Raw genomic sequence first — 20,503 nt, forward strand, 5'->3', positions numbered from 1 at the left:
TCATTTTCTTTAAAAAAGAAAATTAAATAATATGTCAAATTCGACACTTTGTAGTAATTTTCATTCAATTAGTTAAAAACAAAACACCTTCTTCCTTATCAAAATTTGAACTGGAAAATTTACTGTGCAACACTGGCTGGAACAGCTGTTGCTAGTTTGCGGTTTTCCAAGGCGTGCACCTGAGTTGGTTACATCCTCTCTGGACTACGATGAGCGGCGGGATGATGCTCCCAAGGTTGTGGCGTCAGTGCGATGCCGCCATCCTGCCCCGGATCAGGCAGGCACTGGCCTGTGCAGGCATCAGGCGGCAGCTGGCTACGACGAGTGCCGAAAAGAGCACATCCGCCGACTTACGTGAGCGGCCGCACTGCAATGTGGGCACCATCGGGCATGTGGACCATGGAAAGACAACGCTGACCGCGGCCATTACCAAAGTCCAGGCACAGAAGGGCCTGGCAGAGTACCTGTCCTACGACCAGATCGATCGGGCGCCCGAGGAGAAGGCGCGCGGCATCACCATCAATGCGTGTCACATTGGCTACGCCACCAGGGAGCGCACCTACGCCCACACCGACTGTCCGGGTCACGCGGATTATATAAAGGTAGCTAGACCGCATCGCAACTCTTGGTTCACCCTTAAAGCTCTTTCTCATAGAACATGATCTCGGGAGCATCGCAAATGGATGGCGCCATTCTGGTGGTGGCCGCCACCGATGGCCAGATGCCGCAGACCCGCGAACACTTGGTGCTGGCTAAGCAGGTGGGCGTCAAGCGCATCGTGGTCTTCATAAACAAGGCCGATTTGGTGGATCAGGAGGTGCTGGAGCTGGTGGAGATCGAGATGCGTGAAATGCTAAGCGACTTTGGCTTCGATGGGGTCAACAGCCCGGTGATTTGTGGCTCTGCCTTGCTGGCCCTTCGCGAGGATCAATCTGAGTTTGGTGTGCCGTCCATTGAGAAGTTGCTAGAACACTGCGACCAGTATATACCGACGCCACAGCGTGACACCGCCTCTCCTTTTATCCTGCCCATCGACAATGCGTTTACGGTGCCTGGCCGCGGCACTGTGGTGGTGGGCACCATTAAACGTGGCACGATCCTCCGAAATGCCGATGCGGACCTTTTAGGCTTTAATCAGAATCTAAAAACTAGCATCAGCGACATTCAGATATTCCGAAAAAGTGTCCCACAAGCTCTAGCCGGCGAAAACGTGGGTGCCTTACTGCGTGGCATCAAGATCTCGGCGGTGGAGCGTGGGATGCTGCTATGTGCGACGGGCAGCGAGGATATATCAAATCACTTCGAGGGCTCTATGTATCTGTTGTCCCGGGCCGAAGGTGGTCGGACCAAGCCAATGCTCTCCAAGTATATTCAGCAGCTCTTTAGTCAGACGTGGAATGTTCCTGCGCGCATAGATATAGTTCCCAGTGAAGCTATGCTGATGCCGGGCGAGCACTCCAAGGTTCGCGTCACGCTGTTAAGGAAAATGGTTATGACGCCGGGACAGGCCTTCACCATCCGAGAAAATGGATCCACTGTGGCCACGGGGTTAATAAGCAAACGATTCTCCTCCTTGGATTTGCCCAAAAATAAGTTGTCCAAAGCCCTTGTGGATTGTTAACTCGCAAATACATAAATATATTTGTACAAATTCGGAGTGTTTTTCCGTTAATATATCGTGTATATGTGTGTTTAGCTTTAGCTAACAATAATTATGGAATTTTCTAATCATTTTTTTTTCTACAAATAACAAAAAGGTTGCCTAAACTAAACAGCGAATGAAAAAACATAAATAATAGTGATTGGCTTTTTCGGTGTTCTCTTTAAATATGAGTCTTATTATCTGTAGTTAAAGGCATTAATTGAGGCAACAAAACGGCCTGGTTAAGTACATTTATATATGTTCTAAGGTACAAGGTCACAAGGCAAGGAATGCTTCGTTTTCATCGGGTTCGGGGGAGTTTCACTCCCGCGCGGCACTGCTGCTTATTGCATTTCACATTTCAAAAGGCTGTGGTTCATAACCTCTCCCTACTTTCACTAATTTTTTGCTACAATTAAATCGTACAACAAATAAACTGAACATGGTTGGCAACAAGGAACATGGAGGGACTCTAGGCGGAATAGACACGTAAATTAAGCAGGAACTCTACCTACACTAAGCCTCACATCGATTTAGTTATCGATCTTAAACAGACATCAAGTACAAGTATTACATTATACATTATTAATTTTCTACAATCGTTATGCTCTTATCATAAAAAGGAACGAATATCCTAGATCTTGGTGAGATACTCGTCCAGATTCAGATGCGACGGAAGTTCAATGTCCTCCAGCTTGATGTCACTGTACCGGAAGACCACCTTGAACGGCTGTATGAACTTCTGGTCAATGGTAAATTCGTCGCCATGGCTCTTTCGCTGCTAAAAATGTGGAAGATAGTTACAAATATATATATTGTATGCAATATTATATGAAAAATATTAACCATTTGCCGGGCATTTAGTTCCGTGGTAAGTTTCATGAGGAAAACATTGGTTATTTCACTCTCGTAGTCATCCAGCTTGTAGGACTTCATCACTTTGAGCACCTGGGCGGTGCTCAGCGATGTGCACAGATCACAAATAGTCTGGACATCCTGCTCGCTCTTACGGGACTGCAGAAGCTGCGAGACTTGATTGAGCGGCGCCAGAGGTGCCAGGACTTCGTTGGACTGAAAGAGTTTACGTGAGAACTAAACAAGAACTGTGTCCTTTACCACGGTTAACTTACCATTTTCTTACTGCGCACCCAATCCTCGATGCAGCCTATATTATAGCGTATGATCATGCCTGTTTCCCACATGCAGATATCGCCGCGCAGCATCAGATAGTTGAGGGCCACGGCGCACACAAAATAAAGCAGTTGATTGAATATCTGTTCCGCATAGCAGTTGTCTAAGCCGAAGTGCTGAAACTGCGTATAGAAATGTTCCAGTTGACCAATCAGTTGTTTCCAGGCCGGACCGGCACCAGCATGTTCCGGCGATGAAGCAGCAGCGGCAGCAGCTCCAATCGAAGCCGTACGACTGCGTATGCCATGCGCCTGGCGACCCCGCTGTATCTCATCGTTGCTGAGTATTGCCGGCACTATCTTAGGGTCCAGCAGCCCCTGGATCTGCATGATCAGAGCCTGGTACAGATTCACAATCAAGTCCAGGATCACGCGACGGTACTCGAACAGATTGAAGTTCTTTAGTTGCTGCTGGTTCTGTTTTTCGGTATTCAGCTTCACATACTCCTCGACATCTCCATATTGCTTAAGGAGATTCAGCAGTCTAAAGGTGAATTTGACATTAGAAGGACTTTTAAAGGATTAGGAGAGGACTTACGTTATGGAGTTGACAAGCCAAATGACACGGTTCTCTATGGGATGCGGAGTTCGATGCATTTTCTTGATCTGTATCACAAACTTGCTCAGCAACTCGCGCACATCGTCATCCGCATTGGTCAGATCGGTGTATCTTTCAAAAGGAAGGGAAGCATTAAAGGATTTTCTTTTAAAACGAAGTTAAAACTCTTACCGAATGCACATAAAGATCAGGTAAGCTGGGAAGCCAGGCAGCAGGCCCACTGCTGTGCGCGGCGTCAGAGCGTGCAGCAGTCGCTGCAGTATCTTGTCCAAATCACTGCTGTGGAACTTCATCAGACCCAGGGGATTTTGTGACTTTTGCTTGGTCACAACGACTGCGCCCACGCTGTCGCCGCTGCCGCCGCTTTGCTGCTGCTGATGCTTCATTTCCACCTCGAGCTTGTGCTCCAGCTCGCCACCATCCTGGCGATATGCCTTCAGCTTGGCATGGGCCAGCTTCAGTTCCTCCTGGACAAGCAGGCACTGGGCAACGCACTGTTGCAGCTCCCGTCGCAGATAGCGATCATTATGCTTCAGGGTTTCTATATTGGCGTCCTCGAACTGATCGATGCTCTCAAAGATCACCTTCTGCAGGTCGTCCTTTTCGTTTCTTAGCCTCTCAATGACTTGTGTCATCTCCACGAGCTTGCTATTGTGCTCCTCTGTGATGGCCTCTAGCTCGGACTCCAGTTGGCTAAGAAAAACGATACACGTTAAACCTAGAAAACCTCTTCCTCGTAGGGACTGCACCCACCGATTAATGAGCTTCTGCGCCTGCAGGCCCTCGCCAAGCACATGGATATCGTTGCTCTCCTGGTTGATAGACTTCATAACCTGGCTCTGCTCCAGCAGGACCGCCTTCAGCTGGATGCACTCATCGCGCCGTCTAAGTACCTCGGCTTGTAGAGCCGCATGTTGGGCTGTAAAGGGTAGAAAGAGAGAAGGGTGGTGTCCCAATGAGGATCAGTAAAAGTTCCAGGTTGGTTCGCTAAAAGCACGAGGTAGCGGTTACCATTGAGCTCGTTGATCTCAACACCGTGTTTGATGCTAGTTCGTAGCTGATCGTACTCGTTGCGCAGTTTCTCGTTCTCTACCTCAAGCTCGTAGACGCTGAATAGGTTGGTGGTCAGTGTGGAGCCATAACATAGATGTGGACAAATGTACATATGTTTGTGGTTTAGTTGGGATATCATCGGACATGATCTCGGAAAAGGAGGAACTGTGGCAAGGTCTCTTTAAATGTACTCACCGATACGAATCCTCGCTGGGCTTGTGGCGGTTAGCCAACTTCAGGTATTGCTCCTGGAGGTACTTGCTCTTCTGTTTCTCTTCCTCGAGAACAGCGCGCAGTTTCATAACCAAAGTGGTCACATCGCTGGTGGGATCTAAAAGAAAAATTTTAGAGTCTAGTCCAAGGAATCTTCTCCTGATAGTTAACTTACAATTCTTGCCCAACAGATCCGGCGGCCTATTAATGTCCAGCGTATTCTTCGCCGACGCATAGCCCACATCTTCCTCGTTTTGGCTAGAAGCATTGCTTGCCGTGCGAGCATGCAACCGGAAATTGCCGGCAGTGAGGCGACTCAGCTCCTCCTTTAGTGTATAGTTCTCGTTCTCAATTACCTCCTTGTCCTTGATGGCACGCTGATAGGCCTCGTTGAGCTCTTTGTTGTCCTCGGCCAACATCCGGTCCTCCTGCGTACGTTGACTCACCTCAGCGTTCTTGGCCAGCTCGATCATCTCGTCGATTTGCCTCCGCAGATCCTCGTTCTCGGAGCACCACGACTGCTTCTGGCTGAGCCAGTCTTCCTGCGCATGCCCGTTCTCCTCGAGTAGCTGCATCTTTTCGTCACGCTCCGCCTCCAGCTGCTTGTTGAGAGCCTCAATTAGCTTGTCTTTGTCTTGGCAAGCCGCCTTCAGATTCTTCATCTCAAGCTCAAGCGTCTTCTTTAGCTCCAGCTTCATTCTGCAAAGAAGAGTCAGTATCAGATCCAGATATTCCTTTTGGGCATGGTTTTACTCACTTCAATACACTGATTTCGCTGGTCTTGTGCTTTAGGTTGCTATTGTCGCGGTTGAGCTCATCGATGCGCTGCTGCATGGATATGATCTTGTTCTCTAGTCCCATGTACTTGGCACTAATGTGCGAGATGGTCTTAGCCTCAGCCTTCATCCGTTTGAATTTGCGGCGGGCCAAGAACCGACGAACCGCCGCCTGGCAGATGATGATGTCGCGTCGCCGCTTCTGGTAGGCGCGTCGCGCCAAAGCTCCGCGCACGAACCGCTGGATCTGAAGCGCTCGATAGTTATCGCGCATCGCATAGAACTTCTTACGGGCCAGCATACCCCGAGCAAGGGTCTGTATGCCAAGGATTGAGTGTCGCAAGCGCAAATATCTACGGCGACACAGCCAACCACGAGCATACTTCGACAATATAAGCCCGGCTCGAGCTTCTCGCATCTCTTGGACCCGCTGGCGGGCCAGGAAGCCACGCGCACACCTCTGAATTCCACTGATCACCTGGCGCAGACGCAGGAAGCGCCGCCGGTAAATGAAGCGACGTACCACCGACTGGACAACCGTGATGTACTTCTTGCGCAAATTGGCTCGGACCTGTTCGAGGAAAGCCACCTGGCCGGCGCGGAAGAAGATCTGAGTGTTGCCAAAGCGGTACTTGTCCTCGTCCTGAATCCACTTCATCACAATATTGCGGCACGACTGCTTCATATCGTTCTTGTCGATCTTGGCGCGATGCGCCAGCAGCTGGTAGCGCATATAAAAGTCCAGATAGAGCCAGCGCGAAGGGAAACCGGCTGCCGAGATGCGAACAGTCTCCAGAACACCGCATGCCCTCAGCTGCTGAATGATTTTAGATGTCTCCCACTTGAAAGCGACTTTTTCGTCATTTGGCTGCGGAAATTAAAGTTTTAGCGGATTACCCAAGGGAGAGTTGATTTTCCGTGTGCTTGAATCTTACCTTGATACAGCGAACATAGTGTGGCGTTGTTGCGTGTAATGTAGATATCAGCGAGGCAAGACTCTCCTGGAACTGCGAGCCAACAGATTTCCGATGTTGCTTCGATGGCACAACCTTTGAAATTTAAACTTGGTATGAATATGAAAAACACACTGTATATTTAACAAAATTTAAGCGTTAAGTGTTAAATGTATATCACAAAGAATAAATAATCTTCATCAGAGTGCTTTACATTACGCCTTAAAAATAAGACGTCGAGCGCAATAGTTTTGTCAATAAATTAAGTAAATAATAACCAAAACAGAGGGATAGATAACTTCGAGATGCCGACTTAGTTATATGGTTATGGGTTCTAATGTGCAATCTCATAATTTAGCCAAAAACGCATTAATTTCAATTCGGATAGTTGTTCTATGCTAGTTTTTAAGGGAGTAACAAATCTGCATACTTAGTTTTAAAATTAAAAAAATTGAAATTTTTTGTCAAATTTTCATTGTTTTAACGATGTAACGCTTTTAAAATTTCGAAAAAATTTATAAATTTGTTTTTTCTTTTGGACTGGACTAGTTTGATTCGGCTGTTCATGCTGATCAAGAATATATATGATTTATAGGGTCGGAAACGACTCCTTCATTGCGTTTCAAGCTTTTGATTGAAATTATAGTACCCTGCAAGGGTATAACAAACTTAAAATTAAACATAAAGGTCTTGGGTTAGTCATTGTAGTTTTGCATAAATATGTTTTTTGGTAACTAACTCGTCGACGTGTTTCATTCATTTGCTGTATTGTTGTCCATGTTCCGAGGCGAGACGTTGGCGATGAGCGAATGGAAAATAGCGTATGGAAAATACAAATAGCAATAAGACAATGTTTACAAATGGACAATCAGGGGTGTACAAAAGCATGTCCAGTCGTGTTCCAATCCTCGATAATCGATAACAAACCTGTTTCCGGCCAGCACTGATGACAACACGACCGCCCAAGGTTGAGCTTTTCGCCGTATCCACGCTCAGCGTGTCAATCTCCTCCAGGGACATGACCTGCTTGACTAACGACATGTTGGACTCGCCTAGTACTAGGGTTAGTTCCTTGGAGACAGTGTCACGGTTCTTCTCCAAGAACCCGTTCACGTCATACTCAACGGTGTCCGAAAAATGTTTGATAAAGAAGCCTGAAAAGATGAATAAAAGTTAGAGAACAGCGCACTGCTATAAGGATACACTTACTGGTACTACCAAAGCGCGGCTTCTCGAAATGTGGAAATTTACTGCACTTTTCGATGAGCTTGCCAGCCCAACTCTCATCCGAGCCTCTAGGCATCTACATCAGATCAGGTTTCACACATTAATACAGGATACCATCAAAAACAACTAAGATAAATCTCACTCTACACTCCTCGTCGAGTAGATCCAATACGCCCAGCCGCGACTCAATGAGATCTATGCACGGCTGATTGTCATAAAAATCAATCATGGTCCAGGTGATTCCCTCCTTGAGGTACTCCTCCTGCTCCAATTTGAAGACATGCTGGTTGAACTGCTGCTGCAGTTTCTCGTTGGCATAGTTGATGCAGAACTGCTCGAACGAGTTCACCTCGAACGTTTCGAAGCCGTAGATATCGAGGACGCCAATGAAGCTGCACTGCTTGCTGCCGTTATTGAGGCTTTTGTTGAGCACACCGACAATATACTGGAACAGTTTGGCGTATATGTGCTTGGCCAGGGCGTCTCGCGCCGCTTGGGCCGCCTCAATGCTGTTCGGAATCAGTACATATTCATTGGCCGACTCTATCTTACGCATCAAAAGCCACCGGCGCAGATCCTCGGCGCTCACCCGCAGCAGATCGCCGGTGATCTGCAGGTGGATATCGTTGGGCTAAGGACAGAATACAAAATGAACTGTAATGAAATTTCAAGATTCGTATGTATTCCTTACGAATATCTCGCAGGAGTCGGTGTCCTCCTCCTCGCTGCCCTCGTTGAACTTTTTGGACACCTCGATGTTGCCCAAGTGGAGAATGCCAGCCAGAATTTTAACAATGTCCGCTATCTGCTGAATGGAGAATCCTAGCACTGTCATCGCCTGCACAGTCTCATTGAACTGATCTGCATCGGAGACCCTCTCAATGTCCGGAGCACCGCCCATGTTCAGGAACTGGAACTTGTCCTGGTGATCTATAACAGCATTTAAAATAGATTCATTATTTGGTAAAAATAGGTTAGCCCAAGTCCTTACCGAGCACCAATTCTGGATACTTAGCTCGCGCTGAACACAGCTGATAGAATATGTGATAGTTGCGCTCGCCCTGTGCCTGATACACCACTCGCGACTTCTCCAACAGATAGGTGTGCATGGTGGCGCCCTGCAGGTACATCACTCCCATCTGGTTACGGAACAACAGCTTGGTGAATTTGCCAAAGCGGGAGCTATTGTCGTTTCGCGTCGTCTTGGCATTGCCGAAGGCCTCCATGATCGGCGAAGATGCCAGCACCTTGCGCTCGACCTGCGTCTCCGATTCGGAACCGCCGACGGCGGCAAAGTAACGCATCGCATACTTGGCAGACACAGTCTTGCCTGCTCCGGACTCGCCGCTAACGATGATGCTCAGGTTACAGTTCTCGCGCTCCAGCTTGGTGTAAGCCTCCTCGGCCAGGGCAAAGATGTGCGGCTCCAGATCCCCCATGGCATGGCCTCGATACGCCCGTATAATGCTCGGGCCGTACAGCGGCATCTCGGCGTAGGGATTGATGGCCACCAGAATGATGCCGCAGTAGGTGTAGATAATCTGGCGCTCGCAGAAGCGGACACGCAGATTGTGCAACACCCCCGGCTCATGCAGGTAGGACAGGGTAGTCAGGTCGTTCTGTCCCACCAGAATGGCCGGATTGCGCAGCGGGGGCAGGTCACTGCCATCGGGCTTCAGCTTCACCTCCTGCAGGCTGCCCGACTCCGTGCAGATCTTCAAGAAGCCGGCGCCCCTGCGGTAGCTCTCCTCCAGCGTGGCGCTCTCCCACACATGTTCCGGATGCGTTATCCATATTTTGGCGCCCTAAAGGTAGATAGCAGAGGCGTTAATTGGTCAATTAGCATTTAACCCCAATCCCCGACGACTTGTGACACCTCCTCTGTTCTGCTTTGCTTTGCGTTCTTTCACTTGTTATCAAACCGAAAGTGTGATAAGCCCGCCCCACTGCGATAAGGTCGCTGAATCACCACCAAACATATTTCGGAGGGGAACCAGCAGCGATGCAGTCATCAATGGGCAGAAATCAGGGCCGTGGAAAGTGGAAGGGGAGAACGGCGAAGAACGGCAAATGGCACACACACACACACACACATGCATAAACACAAACTCACACACGCGGAATCACGGTTATTGTTGCATTTTATATTGGCACCGACACCGACACCCGCCGCCGCAATCTGCCACGATGCACTTGTGGGGCATCAATATATCCGACGATGGACGTGTAATACCTGCGCGTATAGCATCTCCTCGCTCGACATTTTTCCCGCTTCGCCTCGGTCTCCTGACCGCTCCAGCTTGCTGCTCCTTTTTCTTACTCCTCGGCGTCAACTGTCAGTGTGGTGGGGGGCTCATAAATCCCGTTACTTTGTTTGTTTTCCCTTTCAGTGTTGTCCGCCTCTCTTGTTTTTGTTGACTTTACCACGATTGCAGCGTACTCTACATGGCCATTATGGTTGCCCTTTTTCTATTTTTGTTAACTAAAATTTGCAAGCCGAAAGTGGTTAAAAATGCTAAAAGGTTTTGAACGTAAGCTACTTCATTGGAATTTCAGGGCCGTGAAATTTACCGAAAAAAAAAAGAAAACAAACAAAACTTTCGTCTCTGACGTTTCTATTCTGACTGAGACCTGACGGCTCCCCCGCCGCTTTTGTTGTTGGCCAAAGGTTAGGGTTGCAAAATGCTGCGTTGTTTAGGCCCAGTTCCACAGAAGAACCTGATTTGTCCAGATAGGAGTGTTTTGGCTAAGAAGAAGGGGCCGAAAACCTATGTCTACTAAACAATACCAAATGTGTGTGGAAAAGGTGAGAAATAAGCCCCTGAACGTTTGGCGCGCAAGACCCTGCGGCGTGTTGCACAGCACTGGATACGTACCCACCGGCCTTCTCCAACACTGAACTCGGCATCTGTCAGAATTTCCCGCGCTTTGACCCAGCGAGGCATAGTTTCCCAGCCACAACAGCTCTTAATTTCGTGTGGAACAGAATATAGAAAATATACAGTACAACTTCGATAATGTCGAGTCCCGCCCGTTCGCCCAGTGTACCAGCCAAGCAGGGAGCTCGCACGCCTACTAGAGGTATGTTTTGAAGGCTGAGCATGGGCTTGCTTGGTGTGTTGTTGTTCAAACGTTGCTGTCTCGGTTTTTTTTGCAGGCATTGCGTCGCAGGATGTGGAGACCCCCATGCGCATGGGTCCTGGCCGGGCCGGAGCCCGGCCGTCGGACAACATCAGTTTGCCGCCCACGTCGCCGGGTAACATCAGCTTGCCGGCCACAAGTCCGGCACGAGGATTGGGTGCCAACATGAGCGAGATCGATCTGAGTTCGCCGCTCAACTACGGCACGCCCAGCTCGATGGGCTCCATCCGTACACCGCGCTCGGGCATCCGCGGTACTCCGCTGCGCGCTCGTCCAGATATTCGGACAGACAAGCGCATCCGCCAGGTGGCCATTGGCGGTGGCTCGGGGGTAAGTAGCTACGCGGGGAAATAAGAAGCCATCTAAATTCCTGGTTCCCTTACAGCTGGAGCCCATACCTGAGAAGGGCTCCGAGACAACAGATCCCGTCTCTGAATCCTCCCAAGCGCCTCAGCTCGTCGTATGGGGCACAAATGTGGTTGTCAGTCAGTGCAAGTCCAAGTTCAAGTCTTTTATACTGCGCTTCATCGATCCCAGCGCCGAGCAGGATGAAATCTCCGAGAATATCGATGTCAATCAGCCGCTGTATCTGCAGAAACTGGAGGAGATTCATACCCTAGAGGAGCCCTATCTGAATCTCAATTGTGCCCATCTGAAGACCTTCGATTTGGACCTGTACCGCCAGTTGATCTGCTATCCGCAAGAGGTGATTCCCGGATTCGATATGGCCATCAATGAGATGTTCTTCGAGCGCTATCCGGCCGCTTTGCTGGAACACCAGATCCAGGTGCGTCCCTTCAATGCGGACAAGACACGTAATATGCGCTCCCTGAATCCAGAGGACATGGATCAACTGATCAGCATCTGCGGCATGGTCATCCGTTCCTCGAACGTCATTCCAGAGATGCGTGAAGCCTTCTTCAGCTGCAACATATGCTCCTTCAGCACCACTGTAGAGGTGGATCGCGGTCGTATTAATCAGCCGACGCTGTGCACCAATTGTAACACCAATCATTGCTTCCGTTTGATCCACAACCGATCGGAATTCACGGACAAGCAGCTAATCAAACTGCAGGAGTCGCCAGATGATATGGCAGCCGGCCAAACGCCCCACAACGTGCTCTTGTATGCCCACAACGATCTGGTGGACAAGGTACAGCCGGGTGATCGTGTTACCGTCACGGGAATCTATCGCGCGACGCCACTTAAGACCGGAGGCATCTCTTCGAGCGTGAAGAGCGTCTACAAGACCCATGTTGATGTCGTGCACTTCCGCAAGGTGGACAACAAGCGCCTCTACGAAGAGGAGGAGGGGTAAGCCTGGGGAAATTACCAATTTTTTGTCACTGTAAGCTTAAGTCCTCTTCTCTTCCCAGCAAGGATCACATTTTCCCGCCGGAACGCATCGAACTCCTCCAGTTGCTGGCCAAGAAGCCCGACATTTACGATCGCCTGGCCCGGGCCATAGCTCCATCGATTTACGAGAACGATGACATCAAGAAGGGCATCCTCCTGCAGCTATTTGGCGGTACCAAGAAGAAACACGCTACTCTGGGTCGGCAGAACTTTAGGTCCGAGATTCACCTACTGTTGTGCGGAGATCCCGGCACTTCCAAGTCCCAGATGCTGCAGTATGTGTACAATCTGGTACCGAGATCACAGTACACCTCAGGTCGTGGCTCCTCGGCTGTGGGTCTGACTGCCTATGTGACCAAGGATCCGGAGACTCGACAATTGGTCCTGCAAACGTGAGTTTCCTGTTGTGGATTAATTGAAATTATTAGCTAATGGCTCAATTATATCCAGTGGCGCTCTAGTTTTGGCCGACAATGGTGTCTGTTGCATCGACGAGTTCGACAAGATGAACGACTCGACGCGCAGCGTGCTTCACGAAGTGATGGAACAGCAAACGTTGAGCATTGCCAAAGCCGGCATCATTTGCCAGCTGAACGCTCGCACCTCTATCCTGGCAGCCGCTAATCCCGCCGAATCGCAGTGGAACAAGCGTAAAAACATTATTGATAACGTCCAGCTGCCGCACACTCTGCTCTCTCGCTTCGATCTGATCTTTTTAGTTCTCGATCCGCAGGATGAGGTATTCGACAAGCGTTTAGCCAGTCACTTGGTCTCGCTTTACTATGTCACCCGTCATGAGGAGGAGGATACAATGTTTGTAAGTTATGATAAGGCTAATAACTAATAAGCAATTAATAAGTAAGACTTATTTGCCAGGACATGAGTGTCTTGCGTGACTACATCGCCTATGCCCGCGAGCATCTATCGCCCACGCTCTCAGATGAGGCCCAGCAGCGGTTGATTCAGGCCTATGTGGACATGCGTAAGGTGGGCGCTGGACGTGGCCAGATCTCTGCCTATCCCCGACAGCTAGAGAGTTTAATACGCTTGTCGGAGGCTCATGCCAAGGTTCGTCTCAGCAACGAGGTGGAGTTGCTGGACGTTGAGGAGGCTTGGCGTCTGCATCGCGAGGCCTTGAAGCAGTCCGCCACAGATCCGCTGTCCGGCAAGATCGATGTGGGCATCCTCACCACAGGCTTATCAACGGCCGCGAGAAAGAAGCGCGCTGATCTAGTCGTGGCCATCAAGGAGAACTTGAAGAAGAAGGGCAAAGTGCCCACGGTTCCCTATCAAAAGTTGTTCAAGGAGATAAAGGAGGGATCCCAAATTGTGAGTCTTTTAAAAATATAACTTTTCCTTATTTCTATTAATAATTTATTTAATTGTAGTTGATCACGCGGGAACAATTCGAGGATGCGTTGAAGGAAGTGCAAGATGAAGGCGCCATTGTGGTCATGGGCAAAAACACCATTCGTATTTGTTAACCTAATCATGTTTATATCATTTTTCACTATTTACTCATTCATTCCTATTATTAAGCACAAATTACAAGATATGTTTTTTAATAAAAAAAAAAGTTTGCCTCATTATTATAACCTTGCAGGGTATTTTAATTTTAGTCGGAAGCTTGTAACGTTGTGTCCGATCCTATAATCCATGTGTATTCTTGATCAGCATCAACATCCAAATCTTTCATGGCATGTAGGAAAGAAAAAAATTCGACAAAAATTTAATTTTTTATATGTTAAATTAGGTGTTCAGATTTATTATCCTAACAAACACTTACATGGGAAAGCTTTCGGAATTAAAATGTATGATTTTTTGGCCAAGGTTTGAGTTTATTAAATTTTTATTTGTTGAAAAAAATTATAAAAATATAAATAATATCGACTAAAAAATGGTATTTTAGCTTTAGTCAGAAGCTTATAACGCTATGAAGGAATCGTTTCCGACCCCATAAATCATATATATTCTTGATCAGCATTATAAGACGAATTTTTCTAGCCATTTAGGAAAGAAAATAAATGTTTGCTAATTTTTTCAAAATTTCATTAAAATTGTCAAAATTCGACAAAAATTGTAATTTTTTTATATTTTAAATTAGGTATGCAGATTTATTATCCTAATAAAAACTTACATGGGAAAGCTTTCCGAATTAAAATTTATGAGATTTTGGCCAAGTTATGAGTTTATTAAATTTTTATTTGTTGAAAAAATTATCATATAAAAATATAATAATATATCGACTAAAATATGGTATTTTAGCTTTAGTCAGAAGCTTATAACCCTATGAAGGAGTCGTTTCCAACCCCATAAATCATATATCATGAAGGAAAAAATTAAATTTTTTTGCCAATTTTTTCGTAATTTTATAAGGGGTTACATCGTTAATATTGTAAAAAATTCGACAGAAATTTTAATTTTTTTATATTTTAAATTAGGTATGCAGATTTGTTACCCTTTAACTAGCACAGAAATTGAAATTAATGCATTTTTTGGCCAAGGTAACACGATTTAAATAATTTAAAATTAATTCAAAATCATTAAAAAAAAACTAGTGTGACCATTTTGAAACCTCTGGCATATTCAGAGCATCGAGCCTCGCTGAAATGGAGATATTTTGGCGCTCTGGCCACTGCCACACTGCGTGTAGGGAAAATGATGGAGTCCGGGAAATCTTCGGAGCACTCTTTGCACAGCGCCTCCGAGGCGTCAGCTGACTCCGGCAGCCAGACCCACAGCGACGCATCCACAATGTCATCGTTAACGCCCACTAAGCGGGAGCGAGAGCGTCGCAAATCGCCGGCTACCAGTTCGGACAACACAAGCACCAGCGTTCAGCCGCCCATGTCGCCGACATCCTCGGTGGCGGACACCACCTTCGAGCCCACCATCGATATGATGGTCAACGACTTTGATGACGAGGCTACTTTGAATGAGGAGGAGGCTCTGGCGGATCAGGAGGCACACAGCGCCGAGGATGAGATAGCCACGCTGCGCGAAGAGAGCGAGATGCCCATTGAGGAGCTGTTGGCCAAGTACGGTGGTGGCATGGCGTCCTCGCCGGCAGTGGGCAATTTAAATCGTTCCGGCAGCTCCTCGCGAAGGGCGCGACGTGCCACCAAGCGGCAGTACCAGGAGCTGGACACAGAGACTGCAAATACTTCAGGGTCGGGCGTTGTCTCGCACTCAGAACAAACAAACAATGAGGATCAACCAGAGCAGCTACAAGAAAAGGAGGAAGAGCCAGTGTTGGAAACAGGAGATGCTTCCATGGACACTGATGAAGCGCCGCCACCACTCCCGCCACCGTCGTCTGAAGCAGCTACCAGGCTGCCGCATCGCTCTCATTTGCTCGACCTGTACCCGGAGGAGTCCTTTGCAGATCTGGCCACCTCTAGCGTCGAGAACGTCGAACGATGTAGGTTTGAAACTATTTATCAATATAAGATTAGGAGGGGATCACTAACTACGATTATGTAACACTTTTGCAGTCACACCTCTGCAGGTGCTGTTCGACGAAGTAGAAGCCGACGAGGAGGAGGAGGACAGCGAGTCTGAGTCGATGGACGATGCCAGAAAGATCATAATGGTGGGCAATGACTATCAGGCGGAGATACCTGAAGGCCTCTCGCAATACGGCGACATATTGCCGTACGAGAACGAGGATCAGTTGATCTGGGAACCCAGCCAGGTCAGTGAACGCGAGGTGGAGGATTATCTGGCCAAAATTCAGGACACACGAGTCACAGTTCCGCCCGAGGAGGGCGCCGACTCATTGGCAGGGGATGAAGCTTCTGTTGCCTCGATAATTGCAGACGAGGCAGCTCCTCCAGCGGCTGCGCCTCCGGCTCCTCCTCCCGCCACGTCGTCTAGGCCGCTAGCAGTGGGCGATCAGGAGTCCGTGGTGAAGGACAACGAACAGGCGCTACATCTGCTCGTCCAATGCGGCTACGATTTCAAGGAGGCGCTACGTCGCAAGCGCATAAACGTTCTGCCTCTTAGCAGCGATACCATGAGCAGCTGGTCAGAGGACGAGTGCCTAAAGTTCGAGGAGGGCATCCATAAGTTCGGCAAGGACTTCCTTCAGATACGACAGAACCAGGTAAAGCACCGTCCATCGCCCGCCGACCGCCCCAGTAAGTAATCTGTGTGTCTGCGATGATCGTTGGGCTCTTTCAGGTGCGCACGCGAACCATGCGCGAACTGGTCCACTTCTACTATCTGTGGAAAAAGAGCGAGCGGCGGGACCAAAGCTTTGCCCTAAACGACACCATCGATCACATGGACGTCTTTATCAATGAGGCGGGCGCTGGAAATGGGAATGGCAATGGGATTGGCAACGGCGCCGGTAACAGCAATAGCAGCTGCTCCCCGCAGAGCAGCAATGGTCACAGCAATGGCGAGCTTGTGGTTTTGGATAAAGACCCCGGCGTTAGTTTACGAAAGTCCTCTAAGAACTATTCCATCATGACGGGAGGACAAGCGGCTGCGACACCACAATCAAGTGGCAATCGCAAGCGTGGCACATCCGGTTCGCTGCCACTGGAAGATGAGGATACCAACGTGGAGAAGGAACCGAACCTGGCCGCTATGTGAAAGACGACATCGTCGCCATAATCATCATCACCATCACGTTCATTACCGGGCGCAGGCGCTGGACCGGACAACATGACCATTACCATTACCATTCATTATAAATATGCATACAGTACGTGTAGAGTATAACCCATATGTCTGAAACATATATATTCCAGATTTTTAAATCTCTCAAAAGCCCCGTACATGAATTTCTTAATTGTTAAGAGTGTGTTTGTGATTCGTCTATTTGTTACATGTTCATGTGTGGATTCCGGAACCAAGTACTTATCGCTTGCATAAGATACTGTATAAAGTATACATATATTTTCGTTAACTGTCAATAAATGTAATTCGTGTGTGTATGTAAATCTGTAAAGTCAATTATATCAATTCTTGACCAAATTGGGTGAACATATTTATTATTATTTAATAATTTAAGAAAGCTTTTATTCGAATTAAATATCCATCTTCACAGTCTTTTAGTTTAGTTTTCTGCAATTTTTATCATACTTTTGCCTTTTCATAATTGAATATCCTTTTAAAGTATTAATTTTTTTTTTTTTTAATATTTAAAAGCAGTTTTTTCCTTTTTTTTTAATATACATATGTACATGTTTGTTAAAAATTTCCTTTACCTTAATTCAACCACTTTATTTTGTATGTTTCATGTCCCCTTAAAAAGTAATTTTTTAATCGATCCTGGATTTCAATGGCAACGCCAGATGGCCTGGCCTGAGGAATTCCGTTAAAAATTACCGGATTGGTAGCCAAAACCGGTCCCCGTACTTTTCAGTATGTATGTATGTATGCCTCGCATGCGAGATCTTTTTCTGCAGTTTTCTTCGCCAAGAGGTTCTTGAAAATGGCCAATTACGGTGTTGGGTTCCACTTATTGGCCGGCTATGTGAATGTTTGGTTGGTTATGTTTGTATGTGTACATATATGTATACATTGCGGCGAGGATCAAATGTCAAGCTGGAAAGAAGAGAAGCTCGACCGCAAGGCAAAGCTGCCGATCTGATAAAAGAAGCCCCGGTCGCCAATTCTCGTATCTGCTTCACTTGCATTTTCGCTGGAGCGGCAAGAGAAGGAAGAGGGATGAGACATGCCTCGAAACGTGCAAGCTGGGTGGTACATACGGACAACGGATACAGGGGAGACATCGCGTATGTACTTATGTATGTACATCCATGAATACTTATGCATAAAGAAGAAGGCCCCAGGTTCCAGGCTCACGATCGTGACGAAGTTTCCAGCTGGAGCTTTTGTTCCCATCCAACACACACCCGCACAGGCAAGCGGCATACTTACACAAACACACACTCACTCGTTCTCTCTTTTCCGCCAGTGCTCCCACTGGCGTGGCGTGGCGTGAATTTTTTACGTTCACTCCAGCTCCATTTCCATTTCCATGCCAGGCCAGCCACCAGCCGCCAGCCGACCGTAGTAAAATCCAGTTTTGATAAAAATAAACAAAAGTACGCTACACCGCGCATATACCATGCGCTACACTGTCCAAGTCCAGGCATTTAAGGCAGGCTTGTCGCCTGGCTAAGGATGCTCTTTCCTCCACACACACACACAGACACATACTCAGTGGGAAGAAGGGCTTGATTAGAGGGAGACAACATGTGCGGCAAGGAGACATGTTTGCTCAGGTCGATGCGCTCCGCGTGTCAGATGCCCTTACTGCCTTTTGGCAGAGCATATTGGATTCGTTACGGCGGGCACTGAAGCGACGGCGAAGTTAACAACCGTAAAGCGCGCAAATACGACACAAGCAGCCAGCAGTGAGTTGCGTTGCGGCCAGCGGAAGCTTTACATCCGGATAATATTGCCAGAGACCAGAGACGGCTGCTGCTTTAGTTGCCTTTGTTGTTGTTGTTGTTGTTGCTACTGCCTGCCTGCCTGCCTGCCTTTGGGGTTCTGCGCTGCTTCTTCTTGCTCCTCGGTTCGTGGCAAAGCCTGTTGCTGCTGCCGCTGGTGTTGCTTGAGTCGCTCTTTCCTCGCCGGTTCTCTTTTGGCACCGCCTTCGCCGTCGCCTAAAAGGCACGTAAACTGGTTCCGTACAACATTCGCGTGGTCGTGGTCGCGCTCGCTCGCCCGTATTTTTTTGTATTTTCAGTGCTGACTGAGCGCTTGAGCTGCGCGAGTCGCTTGCTGGGAAATACGGAATTGGAATCGGATAGTGATCGGACTTGGAGCTGGCCTGGGATCGTTCATGGAGCTGGCCTACAATGCGTCATCGTCGGTGGCGGCCTCGGCCGTCTCCGCGGCCACCTTTGCCTTCACGAACACCGCGAAGCTGCCCATTGAGACGGTGAAGCGGCTGATTGCCGCCGTCTCGCGTCGCCCCATGCTGTGGCTGCGGAACAATGCCAATGGCCAGAAGCGCAGCGACATCACGCCCATCTGGTTCGAGGTGGGCCAGGATGTGAATCTTCCGGGTGAGTAACTGCAGAGATAGCTCTTGGTGCCAGTTGCCTAACAGTTTCTCCTCCTTCCCCGCAGCTGACATCTGCCGCATCAAGTGGGGCCACCTTAGGGACAACTTTCGCAAGGTGTACATCCGCAATAACCTGTCCAATGAGACGCCCTCGTCATGGCGCTTCTACAACGACATGCGCTTCATGGAGCCCGCCGTTCATGAGAATATTATGCGTCAGACGCGGAGCAGCAGCAAGAAGCATCCGCCTGGACACTGGTCAGAAAACAATAATGTCCTGGGAGTGGACAAGTATGACTCCATGCCCCTGGTGGCCACGGAGCCCATCTGTGAACTGAGCGACAGCTACGATTCGGAGTTACATCAGCCGAGCTTCTCGGACATTAGCTCCTTCTTCGAGGATCGTGATTGCCAGCCGCCGGACAGTAAGCGGGTTAAGCTTGAGCCGCAGCAGCACACGGATCAGGAAGAAATGTCTGGCGTGGGCGAGGAAGAGGAGGATGACGATGACTTTGACGAGGATGCCGCTTCGGAGAACCAGGAGGAGGAGCGTGGCAAGCGGGTGGAGCCGGACAATCCTGGCGATTTCACCATCGAAGTGCTGGACGACGACGATGAGGAAATTGAGCAGGCTAAGGTGAAGACCAACCACAACAACAACCATAGTACTAGCAACACCTCCAGCCGTAGTCTAAGTCATAGCCTGAAAAGCGAGCCGGATGCCAAGGCATCCGCCTCATCCATGTCGCAGTCTCCGAACGTGGCGGATCTGCCCTTTAAGTACATCAGCATGGATGCCACCACCAATACCGAGCCCACCGGCGGCGATCTGCAGGATGAGGCGGATCGCATGTTCCTGCTCAGTCTAATGCCCTTCCTCCAACGCCTCGACGAGCGCCGGCGGCTGCGCGTGCGCCAGAAGCTGCAGAATGTCCTTATCGAGGAGCTGGAGTTCGGCTGATCCCGTTATTCACGCTGCCGGGAATAGGGGATAATGTGTACGTTATAAGCTTAGCTTACAGTATTATAAGAACGCGACTGACTAACCCGTGGATCTGCATACATACGTAGCATGTAATCAGTATTCCGGCCGCCTTCCTTCCTCCACACACAAACACTTGAATACATCCCATATAGCCTGTAGTACGTACATCCTTAAATATATACATACATACGTTTTCAAATAGAATATTGAGAAATACCAGCGTAATTACTTGTTGTCTTCTACACAGGATAGCCGAATTGGACCTACCTGTGGTTGTCCCGTTCCGGCGCACCTGCGCATTTTACCTGCTCGCCGCGCCCATGCCCGCCGCCCGCAGTTTCTAGTTCCCAGTTGTCTATTTTCAAATTATCTACGGCCACG

General features: G+C 48.5%; 5 protein-coding genes across 15 annotated transcripts; 4 read left to right on the top strand and 1 right to left on the bottom strand.

Moving 5' to 3' along the window:
• Positions 1-50: 50 nt before the first annotated feature.
• mEFTu2 (mitochondrial translation elongation factor Tu 2) lies at positions 51-1,651 on the top strand. Its single transcript, XM_020947650.2, has 2 exons — positions 51-602; positions 656-1,651. Exons 1-2 carry the CDS (start codon positions 210-212, stop codon positions 1,619-1,621), a joined length of 1,359 nt encoding a protein of 452 aa, XP_020803309.1. The 5' UTR covers positions 51-209; the 3' UTR covers positions 1,622-1,651.
• On the bottom strand, positions 1,611-10,685 carry didum (dilute class unconventional myosin). 11 transcript variants are annotated; one of them, XM_086837860.1, is made up of 18 exons: positions 10,490-10,684; positions 8,605-9,418; positions 8,305-8,543; positions 7,756-8,244; positions 7,596-7,689; positions 7,314-7,540; positions 7,126-7,149; positions 6,369-6,482; positions 5,415-6,301; positions 4,833-5,356; positions 4,640-4,775; positions 4,403-4,500; positions 4,145-4,310; positions 3,563-4,084; positions 3,371-3,502; positions 2,773-3,316; positions 2,489-2,713; positions 1,611-2,420 (listed from the first exon to the last, which is right to left on the bottom strand). In XM_086837860.1, the coding sequence occupies exons 1-18, from the start codon at positions 10,556-10,558 to the stop codon at positions 2,277-2,279; spliced, it is 5,448 nt and encodes a 1,815-aa protein (XP_086693986.1). In that variant the 5' UTR covers positions 10,559-10,684; the 3' UTR covers positions 1,611-2,276. The 11 variants fall into 11 exon arrangements, 9 of the variants coding, with proteins under 9 accessions (XP_086693986.1, XP_020803307.2, XP_020803304.2 ...); XM_020947648.2 differs by having other exon boundaries at positions 1,611-2,423; XM_020947645.2 differs by lacking the exon at positions 10,490-10,684 and adding an exon at positions 9,847-10,277.
• Positions 10,524-13,705, top strand: dpa (disc proliferation abnormal). The gene is made up of 7 exons (XM_086837866.1): positions 10,524-10,694; positions 10,771-11,084; positions 11,140-12,068; positions 12,131-12,502; positions 12,561-12,927; positions 12,987-13,439; positions 13,499-13,705. The coding sequence occupies exons 1-7, from the start codon at positions 10,631-10,633 to the stop codon at positions 13,592-13,594; spliced, it is 2,595 nt and encodes an 864-aa protein (XP_086693992.1). The 5' UTR covers positions 10,524-10,630; the 3' UTR covers positions 13,595-13,705.
• Positions 13,706-14,679: 974 nt separating this feature from the next.
• On the top strand, positions 14,680-17,059 carry LOC110180024 (mesoderm induction early response protein 1). Its single transcript, XM_020947625.2, has 3 exons — positions 14,680-15,531; positions 15,605-16,215; positions 16,293-17,059. Exons 1-3 carry the CDS (start codon positions 14,769-14,771, stop codon positions 16,707-16,709), a joined length of 1,791 nt encoding a protein of 596 aa, XP_020803284.2. The 5' UTR covers positions 14,680-14,768; the 3' UTR covers positions 16,710-17,059.
• Positions 16,911-20,326, top strand: Coop (Corepressor of Pangolin). Its single transcript, XM_020947621.2, has 2 exons — positions 16,911-19,138; positions 19,203-20,326. The coding sequence occupies exons 1-2, from the start codon at positions 18,913-18,915 to the stop codon at positions 20,096-20,098; spliced, it is 1,122 nt and encodes a 373-aa protein (XP_020803280.2). The 5' UTR covers positions 16,911-18,912; the 3' UTR covers positions 20,099-20,326.
• The last annotated feature ends 177 nt before the right edge of the window (positions 20,327-20,503 follow it).

Source organism: Drosophila serrata, unplaced genomic scaffold (assembly GCF_035046125.1).
Source record: "Drosophila serrata isolate PLE 108 unplaced genomic scaffold, ASM3504612v1 contig_334, whole genome shotgun sequence".
Lineage (NCBI taxonomy): Eukaryota > Metazoa > Arthropoda > Insecta > Diptera > Drosophilidae > Drosophila > Drosophila serrata.